General features: G+C 40.2%; 3 protein-coding genes across 3 annotated transcripts; 2 read left to right on the plus strand and 1 right to left on the minus strand.

The window, feature by feature from the left end:
* Window positions 1-8755: 8755 nt before the first annotated feature.
* On the plus strand, window positions 8756-9748 carry BDR25DRAFT_303781 (uncharacterized protein). Its single transcript, XM_033690078.1, has 2 exons — window positions 8756-9161; window positions 9221-9748. The coding sequence occupies exons 1-2, from the start codon at window positions 8950-8952 to the stop codon at window positions 9573-9575; spliced, it is 567 nt and encodes a 188-aa protein (XP_033547661.1). The 5' UTR covers window positions 8756-8949; the 3' UTR covers window positions 9576-9748.
* A 2121-nt stretch (window positions 9749-11869) lies between these two features.
* On the plus strand, window positions 11870-13574 carry BDR25DRAFT_355311 (uncharacterized protein; the record flags this gene model as incomplete). The annotated part of the gene is made up of 10 exons (XM_033695437.1): window positions 11870-11917; window positions 11955-12241; window positions 12270-12328; window positions 12460-12509; window positions 12564-12794; window positions 12863-12986; window positions 13037-13226; window positions 13278-13359; window positions 13392-13489; window positions 13523-13574. The coding sequence occupies 10 exons, from the start codon at window positions 11870-11872 to the stop codon at window positions 13572-13574; spliced, it is 1221 nt and encodes a 406-aa protein (XP_033547662.1).
* Window positions 13575-14088: 514 nt separating this feature from the next.
* On the minus strand, window positions 14089-15367 carry BDR25DRAFT_369351 (uncharacterized protein; the record flags this gene model as incomplete). The annotated part of the gene is made up of 3 exons (XM_033697097.1): window positions 14089-14562; window positions 14611-14823; window positions 15082-15367. 3 exons carry the CDS (start codon window positions 15365-15367, stop codon window positions 14381-14383), a joined length of 681 nt encoding a protein of 226 aa, XP_033547663.1. The 3' UTR covers window positions 14089-14380.
* Window positions 15368-16589: the final 1222 nt, after the last annotated feature.

Genomic DNA, 16589 nt, shown 5'->3' on the forward strand with positions numbered 1-16589 from the left:
GGTATTCCCAGGTCTCTGAGTCCCCACGCACTCCCATATGCCTCTGAGTGGATTCATACCGCATTCGGACCCATTGTCTTGCCTGCGCCGTTACACTAACTAGATTAAACTAAGGAGCAGAGAAGCTGCTCTGCGAGTTTAAATATACATGTGTGCCCTCTGCCAAGGCGCTACTTGTTGCACAAAGGCGCTACTCGTTGCGCAAGCGAGGGAGCTTAAGTCGCAGAGCATGTGACTGTTACGATCTACGGTTGGACCAGCGTAACCCCACCAGCAGTGCTCCACAATCTAGCTGAATTGGAGCAGGGCTCGCTTACGGACCAGCCGGAGGACACAGAGGCAGCACGGCTTCCTAAGATCATGGAAGAATGCTCTGTCTAATAGGAAGGCAGGCCGCGTGTTACTAGGAGTTTAAGGAAGCTTAAGAAGCTCTTTTTAGTAGACTTTTATAAACTTTGCTAACTCCTCTTAGCATCCTAACACATGTATATAAGTTCCTACATTAAATAACTTTTAGAAGGTATGTTTAACATTTAGTTTATTTTTTACATAGACTAAGTAGCATTTAGCTTTCTAAAGAGCTATAATACTATTTATATATCTTACACTATATATACCTCTAACTCTGTCTAATAGGACTGTTTAACCCTAGCCTCTCTACTGCTGCACATAGGGCAAACTATAATCTAGTTACTCTCCCTTCCTTTATTAGCCTAATAGCCTGTACGTAGGACTGTACACTCTACTAGATTAGCCCCTTCTATCTGTCCTACTTTCCCCCCTCTAAGAACATTATAAGACCTAAGTGCTTTCTAAAGTAAAAATTATAACATTAAACACTACTCTCTTTAAAAAGTATAGCAACCTCTTAACACAACTTAGATTTTAATATAGCCTACGCTGCGCTATTAAAATCTACAGAAGTTCCTACCTAAAGTAAAGCTGTCTTAGCAGAACAGATTAACTTTATCTAGAACAACATTAAGAAACTTTAGTAAATTAGTAATAAAGTTAGCAACTTATTAAAACTTAAATAAAAAATAGCTAACCTTTACTAAAAAACTATAAGCTTATAAAATCTTCTACTTCTAGTTAACTTTTATAAAGTAACTACCTAAGCCTATTAGATATATAAACTATAAGTAAAACTAGCTAAAGTTTAAAATATTTTAACTAATAAAGTAAGTATTATAGCTAAAAAGGCTTTAAGACTAGCCTTTTTAAAGCTTTTTAAAAGTTTGTTAAAAAACCTCTAACTATTCTTTACTAAATGCTACCTCTATATGCAATATAATAAAGAAGCATTTTAGACTAATGCAGAAATAATCTTCTAAATAGGACTACACTTAGAAGGCCCCTTTACAATCTAGTTCTAACCTTATGCTAACAACTAGATAGACTTTAGAGCTAATAGCGCCCTACTTAATTCTAAAACAAAGAAAGTATTTAGTAGTGTTAAAAATTTTAAGACAGCTTTATTAGCTATTTATAGGACTTTAAATAAAAAAAAAATTACAGCTAACTAACTAAATAATATAAAGCAGGGCAGCAGACTAGTCTAGAACTATATAGCATGTTTTAGGGAACAAATAGCTATCTGCAGATAGAACAACTAGAAAGCCTTATACCGCATGTTTTATAACAGACTAAATAAAAAAGTAAAAAATAAGTTTATGTATATAAACTAACTAACTACTTTTAAAGACTATATTAAAAAAGCAACAACTTATAATAACTATTACAGAAAACATAAAAAAAAAAGAAATTAAAGAAAACCTTCTAAAAGCTAGAATTTATCTCTAGAAAAAAAAAGCTTTTATAATATAATAAAAAGCTAATAAACCTTAGTTATGTAAAGCATATATAAAGCCCCCTTTCTAAAAAAAGCTAAGTTCTAGAATGTAATAAGCTGCCTTTAATAAAGGAACAATAAAAATAGCTAAAAAACAAGGCCTGTCTAAACTATAAAAAAGTAGAACACTTCTACTAAAACTACCTAAACTTCTAAAAAGAGGAAAATAAAAATACTACTATAATAATAAAAGCTATTACTACTAAATATAGCCTTATAGATAAGGAAATATAAAAAAGACTAGATAATAGACTTTACTAGTAATATAAAGAAAACTACTTTTTAAATAACTGCTCTAAAGTGTATTAAAAGGTAGTTATTTAAAACTTTAATAGCCTTAATACAGTGTTGCAGGACCTTGTAATTTTTAAGGGATATAAAGAAGAGACTTAGATCTAAGAATACATTATAAATGTTTAGAAAAAAGAAAAACATTTTTCTCTTTAAGACTAAACCCTTAGTACTTTAGCAAGAGAGCTTTTCTAACAGTTTTAGGGATGCAGGTGCTAGAAGTGTAGGTTACTATACAACTACCTAAGTAATTATATAGTCTTACTTTACTAAATAAACATTAGCAACAACTACTTAATATTTAACATTATACAAAGGATAGCTAAAGTTAAATATAATATTATAAATAAAAAAAAGTAATAGTAATTTTTTACTAAAATTAAAGATTAAAAGCTAAAATAGCTAGGTAAACCTACTAGGTTTAAAGTACTATAACTAGCGCCTAAGAAACCTAAGACACTGCTCCTAAGCCTAGCAATCTCTAGAAAAGCTCTTATAGTATAATAAAATTATAGACAATGTGTTCTCTACAAAAGCAGCACCTATAGCACAAGTAAGTGCTAATAGAAAGAGCACTTTATACAGCTAGTACAAATAAAAGAATATCCTTAGTAGACCTAAAAAAGTCCCCTTAACATGTTACATAGACCTAATAATTGTCTATACCTCTAGTACTAGTGTACACAATAATACTGCGTTAAAGACTAGGATAACAAACATTAAGTAGGATAGTAGCCTACATAGAAAAAGAACTATAACAGTTGCCTATAGCAAGGAACAGCCTTAGCCTACAAAACTATAAATTGTTACACTTATTAAACAGCTCCCCCTTATAAGCAAGAACTATAGATAAAGTGTAATAAATAAAAAAATTATAAGTTCTACTACTTTTAGTAAAAGGCAGTAAGAAAAGAAAACTACCTAACTTTATATTATCTAGTTAAAGATTATAAATGTAAAGTAGCTAATTACTATAATTAAAAGTATTAAATTTATAAAAAAAAGAAAAGTAAATTTAATAATAACTTATAAAACATTAACCTCTATCCTTTTTCTAATAAAGAAGTTAAGCATAACATATTAGCAGTAATTATAGTAGGATAAGGGGCAGGACACAGCCTAACAACCACCTTTACGTACAAAGGGTGGCCTAGACTTGCCCTTATAGACAGCAGATGCACCTTTACTATAATAAATAAGAAATAAGTAGACAAACAAAGTATACTATTCTAAATAAAAAAAAACTTATTTAAGGTAACCCTTACTAACACTTTATTAATTAAGTATAGTAGAGAATAAATTAACTTAGAGACCTATAAAAAAAACTTTAAGACCTCTAACATAAGTAATTAAAAGTCTATAAACATACTTAAGCTAAGAGGTAAGTATAATGTAATTTTAGGCTATAACTAGCTTAGAACACATAACCCTGTAATTAATTAGAGAACTATAACTATAAAAACTCCTAACAACCACGCACGCATAACCTAGTTAGCATGCCACAACAACAGATGCCTAGTCTATAAATAAGCAAAGCAGGGTAGCAGTTACTACTCTAAGAAAAGAAAGCTTTAAAAATTCTCTTACTAAAAGCTAAAAGCTTAAGTAATAAAAATAATAAAAAAAAAACTTAAAAAAGTCTTTTATAAAAAAATTAAAGTAAACAAGAATATAGAATAAATTAGTGTTATATAAGTCTAAAAAAAAGGTTAAATTCTGCCTAAGTATAAAGACTACAAGGACATGTTTAAAACACTAGAAGACCCTAAAGAACTACTACTACACTAGCCTTAGAATTACACTATTAACTTAATAAAAGATTACAACCTAAAAACGCATAAGCTTTACCCCTTAACAAAAGTACAGAAAAAGGCCTTATAAAAATACATTAATAAGATGTTAGCATAAGGCCACATCTAAGAAAGCTATAGCCTAGTAGCATTAGCAGTAGTTTTTGCAAAAAAGAAAAAAAGAAAAATCTAAGTATATTAAAACTATAAAACCCTAAATAATAACATAGTCTAAGATTAGTTCCCTCTACTAATTATATAAGACATTATAAACTAACTAAAAGGAACTTAATACTTTATAAAGTTTAACATACAAGACAAGTTTAATAAAATAAGAATATAAAAAGAAGATAAGTAACTTATAGTGTTTAAAACTTTATAGAGACTTTATAAGCTACTAGTAATGCTATTTAGCTTAATAAATACCCTAGCAACTTTCTAGCAAATTATTAATATAGCCCTTAACCTTTACCTAGATGTCTTTACTTTAGTATATTTAAATAACATTCTTATCTATTTAAGAGATACCCTAGAAGACTATGTACAGAAAGTATAAAAAGTTTTAGAACAGCTTAGAAAGTATAGACTACACCTACAGCTCTCTAAATGCAAGTTCTATATTACTAAAATAAAATACTTAGAATTTATAATTAATAAAGAAGAAATAAAAATTAACTTAGCTAAAGTATAAAAAGTACTAAAGTAGCTAGAACTTATAACAGTTAAAAAAGTAAAAGAATTCTTAAGACTATTAAGCTACATTAGACAAATAATTAAAAACTATTTAAAAATTACTATACTATTAATAAACACTATAACTAAGAAATAGGTAATAGTAAAGTTTATCTAAACCTTTAAAATAAATAAAGCATTTATAACACTAAAATAAGCTATAATAAATAAACTAGTATTAAGAATGTATAACTTATAATTAAAAACAAAGATCTATACTAATGTATCCCTTAGAGCTAGCAGAGCTGCGTTATACTAAAAGCAGGAAGACAGAAAATAGCACCTAGTTGTGTACTACTCTGCTAAGTTCTTAGGCCCTAAAGCAGGCTACAGCATACCTAACAAAGAACTAAAAGTAATATTAAATGCTATAAAAGTATAGGCTACAGAGCTACATAGAATAGCAAAGCTATTTAATATTATAACTAATTATATAAACTTAGTTATGTTTTTGTTAGTAAAAAAACTATTACTAATGCATATAAAATAAGTAATAAAACTTGCACAGTTTAACTATATTATTAAGCACATGCCTAGAGCATAAAACTAGTAGGCTAATGCCCTTAGCTAGAAACTAGATTACTTTAATAAAGAAAAAAAAGGAACTAAAGAGTTTACACTTTTTAAGAAAACTAATAAAGAATAAGTTTATAATAGACTTTAACTTATAAAAAAATTCTACATGCTTATAGCTAGTAAGTAAGAATAGAAGAACTTAATCTAAGAATATTATAAATCTCTAATATTTAGACATCTAGGAATAGGCACCTTTTAGAAGAAGCTAAGGGCTGCTATACTACAACAAATACTAAAAGTAAAGCAACTATGCATAAAGGTGCTTAAAGAATGTAATACCTGCAATAAAAATAACTTAAGAAAGCATAAGGCCTATAAATATCTTTAACTAATTAAAGCACTAAAGCTACTATAAATAATAATTATAATAAACTTTATTATAAGATTACCTCTGTCTAAAGAACTAAAGACAGACAGGATGTACAACATAATTATAGTAGCCCTAGATAAAACTACTAAGTATCTATACACTTAGCCCTTAGAAAAAATAATAATAGCTAAGAAATTTATTTATAAATTAAAGCAAAATGTAGTATTAGTATATAAATGTCCTAGAATTATTATCTTTAATTAAAATAAGCTGTTTACTAGCAGCTTTTAGAAAGTAGTAATACAACACCTTAGCATAGCACATAAGCTATTAATAGCCTACCACCTGCAAATAGACAGACAGACTAAAAGAGTAAATGCAAAAATAAAAAAATATTTAAAAAAATACATTTTTTACACTTAGAATAACTAGCTAAAATAGCTTCTAATAGCGCAGCTAGTAATTAATAATGTAAAATTAGCTATAATAAAAGAAACACTATATAAAGCTAATTTTAAATACAACCTGTACTTTATGTTGCACAGAAGTTAACCTACAGACCTATAAAAATTAATAGATTAGCTAATAAACCTATATTAAATACATAAAAGGTTAGCTGTTAAAGCAAGATTTAGTAAAGTAATAATAAAAAAGTATGTAAACAAATTATAACAGCTAGGACTAAAAATTTACTTAAAAGACTACATGTATTTTAACACTAAAAATCTTAGGATACCTAGACCTTCTAGAAAGCTAGTAAAAAAAAAAATAAGACTATACAAAGTTCTTTAGACCTAATAAGACAACTGCAAGCTTAAGCTTCCCCTATATATAAAGATACACCTATAGTTTTATATCTCTAGATTAGAAAAAGCACCTAAAGAGATTTCTTTATCTACTTAAGAATAAAAAAATAAAAAAGCAGAATATAAAGTTAAACATATTATTAGTAATTAAAAAAACTAAAAAGAATTTTTAGTAAAATAAAAAAAGTAGCTTACTAGTAAAAACACATAGAAACTAGCTAAGAATTTAAGAAACGCGCAGCTGTTAGTATAAAAGTACCTTTAGGCTTATTTAAAAAAAACTAGCTAGGCAATAAAGCACCTATATTAAAAGGAATAGCTATGTTATTACTAGATAGTAGCAGCCTTTAGAGACAAGTTCTAGCTAATAATAGTTAAAAAAAGGAATAGCTTTCTACTTTAGCCTTAAGAGCTTCTATTTTATCTAAGGAAGATAGATCCCTCTTTAGGTACTTTACATAATAAGCCTTTAGTAAATTTAATAACTTTTAGATATAATCTTATCTAGAACACTTCTTATTTATTACCTTTAAAGTCTTTTAAACTTAATGTAATATCTAGTTACTAAGCTTTTACTTATAAGCTTTTATAATAAAAGCTTTTTAAAGGAGTGTCTTCTGTTTCTTCTCTAACTAATTCTATATAGTGTTAAAAATAAAAGTGTTGCACCTATTATATTTTTTTACACACTTAACATAACTGTTTAAGGATAAAGTTAACACATAAAACAACTCTAAAAATTAGTAAGCGCTATAAGGCCTTATTTTTATTTAATAAAAAGAATTAAAATAATAAGCAATATAAAAATAGTAAAATAAACAAGACTAACAAGCTATTTAGTATAGAATAAATAGATGTTAGGAATGCCTTTTAGTAGGCAGATGCTTACCTTATAAAAAAACTCTTACTAACACAGTTGTGTAAGTAGAGCAGCAAGGACGCTGCTAGGGAGAGAGGGCAGTGTGTTACAATCTACAGTTAGACTAGCGTAACCCTACTAGCAGTGCTCCACAATCTAGCTGAATTAGAGCAGGGCTTGCTTACAGACTAGCTAGAGGACACAGAGGCAGCACAGCTTTCTAAGATTATAGAAGAATGCTCTGTCTAATAGAAAGGTAGGCTGCGTGTTACTAGAAGTTTAAAGAAGCTTAAGAAGCTTTTCTTAGCAAACTTCTATAAACTCTGCTAACTCCCCTTAGCATTCTAACACATGTATATAAGTTCCTACATTAAATAACCTTTAGAAGGTGTGTTTAATGTTTAGTTTATTTTTTACATAGACTAAGTAGCATTTAGCTTTTTAAAAAGCTGTAATACTATTTATATATCTTATACTATATATACCTTTAACTCTGTCTAACAGGACTGTTTAACCCTAGCCTCCCTACTGCTGCACATAGGGCAAACTACAATCTAGTCACTCTCCCTCCCTCCATTAGCCTAATAGCCTGTACGTAGGACTGTACACCCTACTGGATTGGCCCCTCCTATCCGTCCTACTCCCCCCCCCCCTAGGAACATCATAAGACCCGAGTGCTTCCTGAAGCAAGGATTGTAACAGTGACGCGGTACACGCTGTTATACTTACAGTGCGTTAGTTATTTATTGTCTTTTAAGAGACCTTGTACATAGCTGTAGCATGTTGCTTTAAGAGTGTTGCGTCTTATTTAAAAGCCTAGAGCATAAGCTGTATCTAATATTCTTTTAGCGCGTTTAAATAGTGTTGTTAGGAATGCATTAGTATAAAAAAAGTAGTTTAGTAGAGTCTTAACAAAAGTAAGTAACTAAGGTGTGTAAGCAACTTGCTTGTAAAGTACGTTAGCTTAAGATCTTTCTACTATTTCTTTACTTATTTTACTAGTAAAATTGCGTAGCATGTTTCTTTTAAAAAGTATACCTTACTTATAAAGTTTGTTAATGTATTTTATAAGCTTCTGCTTTTGCTAGTTATTTAAAAGTTACTATTTATTATATTGCTCTACACAGAAGCCCTAGGCTCTGCAATACCTTTACAACAGTGTTAATTAATTAACACTATATTTTCTTATAGTTTTTTTCTATACTAACTTTTTTACTAGGCTTTAGAGATTTTAACAGCACAATTGCTTTTAAAATTAGATCTATATTAGTATAGTAAGTATTATGTGGCAATTTTAAAGTTCCCGGCAAAATTGTGCGTCAGGTGAGGCTGGGCGTCAGGTGCCAAGATACGGTAGGGTCCGCACCGGAGTCGGACGCGGGCGACAGCAGCTAGAGCCGGGGCGGCGCGGTGGGGCTAGCCGCGGCATTGCGCAGTTCTCAGAACAGCGCCTCAGAACAGAACTCGAGAGCTCTCAAACAGGTGATCAGCTGACTCCTTCAGGATCACGAAGGATTCCTCCCACTTGTGCGACACAAGGAAGGATATTAAGGACGCCCCAAGCTCAAGGCGGCCGTCGTCTACATGTGTAGGGCGAGATGACGCACTACCTACAACATCTTGCATAGTTGGCAAGGTCACAGAACATTACGAGAACATATACCATTTAGCGCCACAGCCTCGCATATTTACCTTCCTCTCTCCACGCATCATCTCCATCGCCTCGCGACACAATGAAGCTGTTCCACCTTCCATTACTTGTCGCACCGCTGTCCTGCGCTCTCTTCGTTCCAGCATCGCATCAGGTAGCACTTGTCGACTCACACCACCATGCCGAACGCGAAAAAGTTCCCGGCGACAATCCAGCATATTACACTCGTGAAAAAGCAGCCGATCAGCTCTTCGAGATAGATGAGTTCACTGTGTCTCCGAACCCAGTGGTTTCGTAAGCGCGACGTCGCCGTGGTGAGCTACCATCTGCGTCGGATGCTAACGAGGACGCAGAGACCACCGCGTTTTCTTTTACCTCCGTGGCGATACAGGAACCCGTGATCTACCGGGCCTTGCCGACGCTACGCTTGAGCTTTGGGCTCAGGAAACCAGTCGCGAAGACAAGCCTGAGTACACGATTAAGAAGAAGCTCTCTGATTTCAAACCGTTCACGGTGAGGAACGAAGACGACTACACCTATGGCGGTCCGCTTATCAAAGGATCCAATGAGATTGTGGGCGACTTGTGGGTACTAGCTTGGGACCCAGAAGGACATGGGACTGTGGACTTGGATATTGAAGCGGTAGCTAGGCTGCCGGATGACAGAATCTTGTTTGCTTTTGAGGCTAGCGTGTCATACGAGGTCTAGTAAGGATGGATTGATGGGGCCAAGTATGTCGCCTGGTGGGGGTCTAATACGTCCAAATGATTTTGTCAGGGTTCTTTATACAGCCTTTTCGTTTCCTCGTGTCTATTTTTGTTTCCTGTCCCTTAGTGTATCTAGTTAAACTTCGTAAGAGCGTAAAAAACATGGTTTATATGACTGTTTCGCATAGAGACTATGGGGTGTGACGAGTTCCTTCAAAATATTCCGAAGCGAACCACGCCCAAGACAGTAGGCTTAGAGCCATATGTTGGACCATTAAGTCAGGGAACAGACGCAAGGTCAATTTTGCCCCGAACGTGTTCCTGGACGTTGTTCCTGCATCAGAGAGGATAGCAGTGCGTGTACAGTCGGGGCGAGAGGTTTACCAAGTGCAGCGCCTCAATCATCAGGATTTCAGGAAGGGGCGTAATGGACTTGAGTACTCGATACTGTGTTCATTTAGAGACTCTCGTGATATGCACTGCGCGGAGACCTCTATATAAAGAGTCAAATATGTCTGCGAACTTGAGCCGTTCATTGCAACGTTGTTTGATAGTTCGATCTTACGTCAACAAATTTAGCTCGGGCAGCGAATTTCATCTATACTTCAACTCAAATCTACTATTTGCCCTATGCTGGGTCTATCCACTCTACTGCTGCTTTTTGCGGCACTAGGCGATGGAGCTGCTATTTTGCCACGCGATGATCCTTCTCCAGCCGTGAAGAAAGCTTTGGAAGATGCCGGGGTCGATGTCAGGAAAAGAGTAGTCAACCCAAAGAATGTAAGTTTCTATTTTCGTTCCAATCATACATATTAAAGAGGGGGGATGTGATGATCATTTTGCTTGGGGCTTGTCAGCCATCAGGAAGTCCTTATAGCATGTGATGAATAGTACACTAACTACAAAGCAGAAAATTGACCAAGTGCTCTCAATCGGCGATTCGTATTCGGCAGGCATTGGAGCCAACAGCTGGTACGACGAATATGGGGAGACCAACTGTTCTAGGTACCTCGGTGCTTGGCCTGTTCAGCTCGTGAGAAAGGACGAATGGAAAGACCTTGGGAAAGACGGCAAACAGCCGTCGCTTACCTTCGGTCCATGTTCAGGCAACGTCATGGTGGACGTACGCGAAAAGATGCTCGAGCAGGGCGATGCCAAAGATACCTTTAGGATGGGCCCCAAAGATTGGCCCTATACTCCGATTGGAAAGCCTCAGATTGCAGTCATGACGATATCTGGCAACGACATCAAGTTTTCCGGAATTGTCAATGATTGTGTGTTTAGATATAGGCCTAAGATGGGCTGCGACCAGCGGTTAGCAGACTCAAGGAGGATTCTTGAGACCCCTGAGTTTAAACAGGAGCTCCGGCTCACTTACGCCAAGGTCATTGCCGCCGGAAGACAAGCCGGGGGTTCGGATCCACCCGAAAGCTTCCAGCTCTACGCAGGTAGGTTTCGCAGTTCTAAACATCCGAGACCTCTTACTAACATTAGTTACGCTCAGGTGGCTACATCGGACTGTTTAATCATGACGACACTGACTGTGATAAGGTATACTGGAACGTCCTCAACGGCTGGTTCGCTTACAAGCAGTGGCTCACTACTGATCTCAGGAAGCGGTTTAATACTCTAGTTGACGATCTCAACGCACTCATTAAATCGGTAGCCGAAGAGCTCGGGCCTTGGGGTGTAGTCTACGTCGATAGCTACAATGAGGGATTCAACGATCACCGCTTCTGCGAACACCGCGAACCGAAGTGTATTCATAGCAACAAGAACCAGGACAAGGATATAGACACCAAGATATGGTCGTACAAAAGCCCATGGTTTGGCAAGGATGTTCCTTGGCCTATCCACAATGACGGCGAGGGTAGTGATCGATCCAAGATATGCACATCAGATGCGGGAAACGAGGAAAATCCAGACGGTGGCCAAGATCAGACCGACGACGTTAACAAACTTGAAAGAATTGCAGATATTCTGGTTCCTAACCCAGAGGAACGCCAAAAAATGAAAGACAACAAGGATCTAGCTCCATGGAATGTCAGCGACGGCAACTGGGACCAATACGACAATGTGTTTGAGATGATGCAAGACCGGCTGAAACTTCATGATGACCCGGCCAAGGTCAAGTGGGCTTACGACGATACATACCGTATGTTCCACCCGAAGAAGTCCGGCTACCTGTTCTTCGCCAACAGCTGGATGGACAAGATCAAAGCAAACCGAAAGTTGGAAGAACCTCCACAGGACCCTCCTCCTTAAGATCCCAAGCCGACCAAGGCTCTGTCAATCATGTTCGAGTCCAAGTACGACCATACTGAAGGCGAAGCCCCTGACTGGGTGACTCTGGTTTAAGAGAACTTGGCTTTTCTATGAGCACAACATTGGAGACCCTGTGGGATGCTTCGACAGGGATAATACCTGGAAATTTGAAGAGCCTATGTCGGAGAAAGATGATGATATGCCCGAATGGCCCTCAAACCCAGAGATCAACCGTGAGACCTTCCAAGACCAAGAAGTTCTTCCCAAAGATTGCTCTTATAGGAATGATGGAACCAATCCGGGCAGACTATTTTGCCCCGATTTGCCAGACGGAGGTGTCAATTGTAAGGAGCACGAGGATCACAAGAAGCCAGAGAAGACGTATGAATGCGGAGATGAGGGGTGCCGGCGCGCCGTCGTCGTTTGTGAGTGGTAGAATATTAGAGAAGTTGGGTTCAAGTTGGGAATCTGGAAGACCTGGGGTTCGGAGTTTTTTACTCTACATTATTCTTCCTTGTTATTATAGGCGACGCAGTTTTTAAGTTATGCCTAGAGAAATACATTTCGAATTATTTAAAGAGAAAAATGTTTCTAGACTCCTCCAGGTCAGAGTCTCTAAGGCATGACAAATATACGGAATAAAACGCACTGCGAGTCCCGATCCCGAGTTGTGGGGCATGCCGCTAACTAGGACATGCGACGTCATGATTGCGCGACGAATCAGATCCCAGTAGAATGCGGTGCTCGTCAGCACCCCGCTATGCCCGTCCATTCGCTGGTACCCCAACAGCTCATACTTCTACCACCTACCCTCGCCGACACTGTTAATGCTCCCGGTACGCTTTCTACGACTCAGAATTACCTCACTGCAAGCTTCTTTTCGACCAAAATCTTACATTCAGTCGAAATCGTTCGGAAAGAGCGTTCGGAGAATGGCGCAGGAGTTCAAGCTCACGTAACGTCCCTCAATTTAAAAAAGGAGAGAAGCAAGAGGTGGAAGTTGAGGGCGTCGAGGGGGGAAAGGTGCTCCTTCTGGAGGTCGAGGATAAGATTCACGCTACATCTGCCAACTGTACACACTACGGAGCTCCTTTAGCCAAGGGTGGGCTTACTCCGGATGGCCGACTTACGTGCCCGTGGCATGGAGGTAAATAACGTGATCCCACATTTTCTGAGCATGCAATTGACATGCCCCAGCTTGCTTTTCTGTTTCAACAGGCGACGTCGAAGACGCCCCCGCACTAGATCCACTCTCCAAGTACGAAGTGGTGGAGAAGGATGGCGCAGTCTATGTCAAGACGGTCCAAGATACTCTCAATGCTAATCGAAGATTCCTGAATTTGAAGTGTTCGTCAGTGAGCAAAGGCAAGGTTCTTGTAATCGGAGGGTACGACGATCCAACTACGCAGATTTCATTGCTCTGCTAACCGCATGACAGCGGATCAGGCACCTTTGGCGCCATCGAAGGGCTGCGAGGTGGAGGATATACTGGTCAGATCACTGTGATCTCGAAAGAAGGCGTCCGGCCGATTGACCGAACGGCGATGGCGAGCTCGACTTGCGGCACAGTCCGAGAAGGGGCAGCAAGCAGCCAGGCCACGAAGACATGTTCGCGTCCGATGATGCCGATGCCGACACACCCGCACACGGGTCAGATCTGCAAGCTACGCCGCGGTCGCGTAGAAATCACTCGCAACAACAGTCTGTCTTCCCGGTGCCAATGTCCTTCACATAGGCGTTCATCGCAGTTGGGAATCCAGCCGTGCTAGCCTTAGACAAAGTTAGCATTACTTGCATGCTTTGTGATGTCAACAGGTTACACGTACAGCTTGTGCTGCAGCAGAGGAACCCTGCGCTGGCAGAGCAGCCGAAGAGCCCACCAGGCCGTCACCATCACTGATGTCCGCACCAAGCCAATTGCCAGGTATGCCATTCCCAGCGTCCCATGTCCGACGATATCCGTTGAGCTTCGCGCCGTTAATCTCACCCAGAGCCTTAGCGAGCTCTTTCCGGGAATCGGGAGTCGCGTCGCCTACGTGGAGTTCTTCGCCATGCTGAGCAGAAGGGTAGAGCATGTTGAGCCGTGGTTGGAATGATGTTACTTGTCGCGATGCACTCGTCGGCATTGTGCTCGAGCCCCGTGGCCTAAGAGCAGTTCGTGATGGACCGTGCCCCTTCCCCCGGACCGGAAGATCGCTGCGTTTACGTCGTTGAGAAGTTTTCGCCGAAGGTCTGCGGGACACCTTATTGACCTAATTAAGTTCGTCCTCGTGACTTTCCCCATCTTCTCCACCACTGCCTTCCCTGTTCTCCTCACGCCTGTCCGAGCCCGGACGGATATCTTGTTCGCCTTCTATTCCTTTGACAGGAGAGATGGATCGCTTCGAGGAATGCAGTAGCTCCTCGTCTGTCCTACGACTGTGTGCGCTATCACCGCCATCCTCTTCACCCTGGAGGTCGCTTGGGGGCGGGTGTGGGGTTCCAGCACCATCGCCTTTACTGTCACTGTCGAGAGGCCCAGGAGTAAGCTCGTTGCTGGCTCTAGAACTGGAAACCCGAACGGGGGTCTTCCAGCTCTGGTTCTGGCGTAACGTCCGGCACTGCAGCCGGGGAGATGATCATCGTATCAACAGATGAAGAGTGCGTTCCTTTGCGTGTTGCTGATGGTCCGTCTGTTACGCTGACATCGCCAAAGAGTGGATTGTCCTGCGCTAGCAGGCTGTCTTGGAAGACGTTAACATGGCCTCCTTAACTCTGCTGGAACTACTCACCATGACGAATACTTTCCATATCCTCTACGGAGAAAGCGCGCACTCCATCTGCGTCGAGATGGCCATCCTGTCCGGCACGGTATCCTTCGCTGCCGGCAGCCGCACGGTAACCGTTCTCTTGATAGTCAGACGCTCCGTTGCTAGGCTCAACGTGCGTTGCACTATGGTTTCCTTCAGCTGCGTCACTCTCTACAATTAAAGGAAATTCTATCGCTAATTAGTGAAATCAGTAACTCTAATCCGCTTGCATACTTACCTCAACTGGTTCCACCGAGCAACCCGTTTATAGCCCAATTTGTCTCCGCGATGCTTGTGGCATGGTCGGTCCGTCCATCTTCAAGCGAATCCTGGCCAGGCTGGCAATGCTCTGGTTTCTCCAGAAAAGGGGGCGGCGTAAAGACCACCAACCACGTCTACATCTATATATCAGCTGGGTTCTGTTTGCTTATAACGTTCAATGGTGGGTAATACCTTGATCTAGCGAACCGGAGGGGTCTGCATCTCTGAGCGGAGCAAGTACTCCCGGATTGAAAGAGCGCGATGCGTTAGAATCCGGCATTGGGAAATCATTGATGTCGAACCACTCTCCACTATCTTTGTAGGAGTTGGCTTCGGAAATGTTATACCCTGCCGTCCTAGTTGTCGCCTTTGCATTAGCCTTAGGTTTTGGCTTGTGTTTGCGCGCTGAGGGAACGTATGGAACGATTTTCATAGGAAGCGAAGGGGCTAGTGAGAAGGTGCTGCAAGAGGAGGCCATTTTGGTATAACAACCTGCTGGGGAATCTGTGAAGAGATTGAGAGACATCGCTCTCCCTCCGCACTGAGTGTCGCTTTATGTGCCACGGCCGACACTGCGCCGCCTGAGAAGGAAGATCGTGAAGAGCTCGCATAAATGCCGCATCTAGCGCAGAAACGGTCGTGGCGGGCAGTGCAAGAACACCATCTGCAGCGTGAGCGAGGATGACTCGAAGCCCGTCGGCCTCAGCATCTCCGAGATGACCGTCTTATCGCGCTCTCGCAGGCGCTGTGGAGGCCACGCCGTATCAAGGGTCGGCCTGGCTCATCTGGCGGTTGGCCAGCAAACGGTCGTTACGAACCGGTGGTGTGCATCTTTCAGCTAGTCAAGGATCCATATCATTCCAAACGAAACCGCCGATCGCCAGCTCTTTCTTCAATCGTCGAACACCCTCTGTGCGTAGGACGAGTCCGCGCCGGATAACGCATGAATGCGTAATTCTCGCCGACGGTGCCCTGTACCTTCAGGTGATTAGTCTGCGGGGCTTCATTCACAACTCACAGCACGCCCGACGCCATCTCCGAGCTATCAGCTGCCAGCTTCCAGGCATCAGGCCCCCTGCTGGTTGCATATAACGCCGTATACCTCATGCGAGTCGGAGCATCCTGCTGTAATCATGGCGCCGATGTAGACGCCGGGAGAGTCAAATTAATGCGTCATGCGAGTGGATGGTCGCGTCACCGCCGAGAAATGAAGCCAGGAGCGGGACACGGTAGCTGAGCGAGCGATTGGCCCAGCGAATTCAACCGAGGGAGCGGGGTGCAGTATGGGAGCATCAGAGCTGAGACAATGGCGTGAGTGCCGTGCATTCGTTCACTGAAAACAGGAATAAGGCAGGGTGTGGTAAATACCATCGGCAAGTCCGGAGCAGGGGAAGACGAGTTGCGGGATCGCGCAAGGCGGTGCTACTTGTGTGACAGGTGGGGATATTCTCCCTTCCTCCGCAGCTGCCGCTGGCGCAGGATGAGCGAGCATCTTGCGAGAGAGGGGTAGAGAGCTTACATGGAGAAGCGAAGAGTGCTTAAGTGCGAGAGAGCGCGAGAGAACGAGAGAATGGAAAGCTGGTGGGCTGCGAAACGCTTGCGGATGCGAGTGCACAAGCAGCTTTAGCAGTAGCCAGAGCTGGAGATAAATACCTGGGCAGCACAGTCCACACAGGTGTGAAATGAGAGGCACGACGCAA

Source organism: Lindgomyces ingoldianus (assembly GCF_010093535.1).
Source record: "Lindgomyces ingoldianus strain ATCC 200398 unplaced genomic scaffold BDR25scaffold_16, whole genome shotgun sequence".
In the NCBI taxonomy this organism is placed as follows: Eukaryota; Fungi; Ascomycota; class Dothideomycetes; order Pleosporales; family Lindgomycetaceae; genus Lindgomyces; species Lindgomyces ingoldianus.